The 4,211-nt window shown below is 42.3% G+C and overlaps 1 protein-coding gene across 1 annotated transcript; it reads right to left on the reverse strand.

Moving 5' to 3' along the window:
- Window positions 1–947: 947 nt before the first annotated feature.
- On the reverse strand, window positions 948–1,607 carry LOC137805546 (uncharacterized). The gene has a single exon (XM_068605492.1). The coding sequence runs from the start codon at window positions 1,605–1,607 to the stop codon at window positions 948–950; it is 660 nt and encodes a 219-aa protein (XP_068461593.1).
- Between the last annotated feature and the right edge of the window lie 2,604 nt (window positions 1,608–4,211).

Below are 4,211 nucleotides of genomic sequence, written 5' to 3' on the forward strand. Positions count from 1 at the left end.
GAGGCGTGGTGTGGTAAGCCCAGACTATTCTAGGAACCTCTTTTGCCTAGGTCCCTTTGACCTTCTCAAGCCTTCTCTTCAGACCTCTGAGTAGGACTCTGTTGGCAGACTCAACCTGCCCATTGTCTGGGGGTGCTTAACTGATGCGAACACTTGCTTTATTCCAACCTCTGTGCATAACTTGCCCAGTTGTTGGCTAACGAATTGTGTGCCATTATCAGAAACTAGACGCCTCGGTACGCCAAAACGGCACACTATATTCTTCCACATGAAGTGTTGGATCTTGTGAGCTGTGATTTGCGCTACTGGCTCAGCCTCTATCCACTTTGTGAAGTACTCTATGAAGGTACTTCATCTGCCTTACCGCCAAAGGAAAGGGCCCTAGAATGTCGATTCCCCACATGTAAAACGGCCACGGGCTGTAAATCGACCTTAGCTCTTCTGGCGGTGCCTTGTGCCAGTCGGCGTGCTGTTGATACTGTTTGCACCGCTGGGCGTGCCTCATGTAATCTTCTCTCATTGTCGACTAGTAATAGCCTGCACGAACGACCTTCGATGCCAAGGACTGACCTCCAACGTGGCTACCACAAATCCCCTTGTGGAGTTCTGCCATTATTCGTGTACACAGGTCTCCACTTACACACACTAGACTTGGGTGGGTGAAACCATGTCTGAACGACTTCCCATCAGCAAGGGTGTATTTGACGGAGTTCCTCTTTATCTTCTTGGCTTCAGCGGGCTCCAATGGAAGCACCCCATCAGCTAGGTAGCGCCTATAGGGTGTCATCCATGAGTCCCCCTCCTCAACAATGCATATCTGCATTGGGTTCCCCTCCAAGACCGGGTAAGCGTTTACACTGGGCGTCCCCAGCGTCTCCTGAGTCAACGACCGATGACTCCTCGCCCTTCCACTAGTCGTACTGACCTGATGAACACCCACCCTGTTATCAGCAACGAAAGTTCGCGGTGCCTTGAGGGTTTCCTCCCTTGCCTGAACTAGCGAGCATGGCCAGCAAGTCAACTCGGGCATTCTGCTCTCTTGGGACGTGTACTAGCTCTAACACTGCGAACGAGCCCTTCAAAATATGGACGTACCCCAAGTACGCGACCATCTGTGGATCTTTGGCTTTATATTCCCCGGTCACCTGACCTGTGACTAAAAGGGAATCGCTCTTTGCCAATAAGCTTTGTGCTCCCATCTCTTTAGCTAAGAGCATCCCGGCTATGACGGCTTCGTACTCCGCCTGATTGTTGCTGGCCTTGAAAGCGAACCTTAGGGCCTGCTCAATCAACAGCCCGTTCGGTCCTTCCAAGATCACGCTAGCTCCGCTGCCTTGTTGGTTGGATGACCCATCCACTGAGAGCACCCATTTGAAACTGGGCTCCTCCTCTTGTTGTGCACCTACCGGGGAGAGCTCTACCACAAAATCCGCATACACTTGGCCTTTGATGGGGCCTCGGGATTTGTACTGAACATCGAACTCCGAGAGCTCCACTGCCCAACATAGCATCCTGCCTGCCACGTCCGGCTTCTGTAGCACCTTTCGGATAGGTAGGTCTGTCATCACCACCACTGTGAAACTTTGGAAGTAATGACGAAGCCTCATAGCCGAGAATACCACGTCCAGGGCCGCCTTCTCTAGGGCTTGGTATCTCACCTCCGGCTCTTGCAATACTTTGCTTACAAAGTATAATGGTTTCTGTACTTGGTCCTGCTCTTGGACGAGGATCGAGCTAATTGCCCGCTCCGTTACAATAAAGTACAATCGGAGCGGAGTGCCCAACTGCGGCTTGCACAACACGGGAGGGGTGCACAACACGTAGCAGAAAAACAATCGGTTCTTTCTGCGTAACAATCAGTTGTTTGTACCAGTAAAATTAAAAACAAAATTTAAATGAGTTTAAGGGTAAGAGAAAGATACACCAACAGTTTATACTGGTTCACTCTTAAACCAAGAGCTACATCTAGTCTCCAGAAAACCACTGGGTAATCCACTAAGTAATCAAACTAGATTACAACACACAATCCACCAAAGCAGTAACCTTGAACCCTTCAAGAAACACACTCACTTTGGCAATTCACACACCAAGAGTATTGATGTTGACCACCTCAAGAACACACAACACTCCTTGGCACCAGAAATACAGAAGGTTGAGAAGAGATTACACTTGTTTACAGAATAATTTGAAATCAATACAAATGCAATCATATTCCACTCTCTTAGAAAACCCAAAGCTTTAATGTGAATGTTCAAATCTTGAATCAACTCTTTAACAACTGAAAAACTCAAATCTGTTTCTCTACTTTGTTTGAAAACATAAACAAACTATTTATATTTTCCAAAGATTGGTCAAAGCATTTAATGAAGGAGCGTATTCAGTTGGAAATCATTTAAAGCACATTCAAACTCCAAAACAAAATTCTGTTAGGATTTTCAAAGAAACAATTGGTTGAAACCACAAAACAACCGATTGTTTGGTTTGGTAGTTAAGTCAACCAAACTTAAACAATTTTCATCCTTTTCAAAAACTCCTAAGAGTAAAACAACCGGTTGATTCGACAAAACAACAGGTTGTTTTTCACTTAGTTTGAAAAACACTTTATTTCAAAAAGGATTTAAACACACATTAGCTTCAGATTCAACAAAGGAGTGGATTACAAATAAAACTACCTAGATCCCTCCCAAAACGCAACAGTAACACAGTCTTGCATCAAACACAGAGGATTTGGATTCTTCAAAGCACAATTTGAATTCTTCAAAGCACTTGATCACTCTTGATCAATAATCTCCCCTTATTTGATGAAGACAAATCCCTGGTTGCTTGTGTTGGTCTTTGTTTGAATCTGAAGCAGCACCTGCAAAGCAAAACTTATGCAAACCAGAGCATCTTTAACAGTAGGTTAGAATAGCACATTTAACTGGTTTTCTACATAAACCTTAGAGTAGAAAAACCAGCCTTAAACCAAGATAAAAGCAATAGTAGTAGTAGCAGAATTTAAACAACATTCAAACATATAAGAGTTTTGGCAACACAAAACCAAATATTCTCCCCCTATTTGTCTCCACAAATAGACTTCAGGAAGAGATAAAACAGAATAGTTAAGAATAAGGAAATTCAAAAATAGAAAACAATAAAGCCTTGACAGACAAGTGTAACAATCGGTTGTTTCGACAGATCAACCGATTATTTTTCTTCAGTCTTCCTTTCCATACTGCAGCTCATAGATTTTATTCTGAACAGCTTCAATCTGTTCATCAAGCATTTGAAACCTTGTATCCATTCTTTGGAATCTATTATCAAAGTTCTGAAAGTTTGAAACACAAAGATCATGAAGATTCCTTTGATTTTCCGCAAAGCCATCTATCTTATTCACCATGTAGCTTTCAAAGGAAGTCATTGAAGGAGTCCCATCTCCTTGTTGTCCAACACTTGTCCCAACTCCAAAATCAGTTGCAGGTATTTTTGCATCTTGAACATTCATATAAGCACCATCTTGATCTTCTTCATCATTTTCAACTTGTGCAGCACTTGAGGAACCACCATGTTCACCATCCTTGCTTACCCATCTTCCATTGATCTTGGTAAAACCCATCTTACTTAGTGAACCATTGTTCACTTCAAGTGTTGATTTCACCAACTCAAATGTTTCATCCTCAAGATTCACTTCAAAATAGAGTAAGAAGTTAGAAATTAAGACAGCATAAGGATAATGGTAATCACTTAACCTCATAGATTTTTGCATGTGCTCCTTCATGATATGAATCCAATTGATCTTGACTTTGTTCATGATGCAATAGATATAGACAAGATCTTCTATAGTTAAAATAGAATGGTTGCTTCCTCTAGGTGTTAAAATCCATGTAACAATGAGAGCTAACAACCTTTCATTTAACTTCAAACCTCCAACAAAACAAGTCCTTATTTGAGTTTGAGGATTCTTCAAACAGCTTCTATAGTCTTGAACTTTGTTGAAGTTTTCCACCACACCAATGTTTCCTTTATTGATTCTCAGCCCAACATATTTCAAACCAGTTACAGCAACCCATACATCATGGGTAATCTCCATATCTACACCCTTAACATGAGAAACAAAATTGTTACCTTCAAACTATAAATTTGTGTAGAAAACCCGAATTAGATCCGGATATATGTTCCCCTTCATCTCCAAGAACCTCTTCAACAAATGTTCTTTGAGAAGCCTCCTCACA

Source organism: Phaseolus vulgaris, chromosome 11 (assembly GCF_000499845.2).
Source record: "Phaseolus vulgaris cultivar G19833 chromosome 11, P. vulgaris v2.0, whole genome shotgun sequence".
Classification (NCBI taxonomy): domain Eukaryota; kingdom Viridiplantae; phylum Streptophyta; class Magnoliopsida; order Fabales; family Fabaceae; genus Phaseolus; species Phaseolus vulgaris.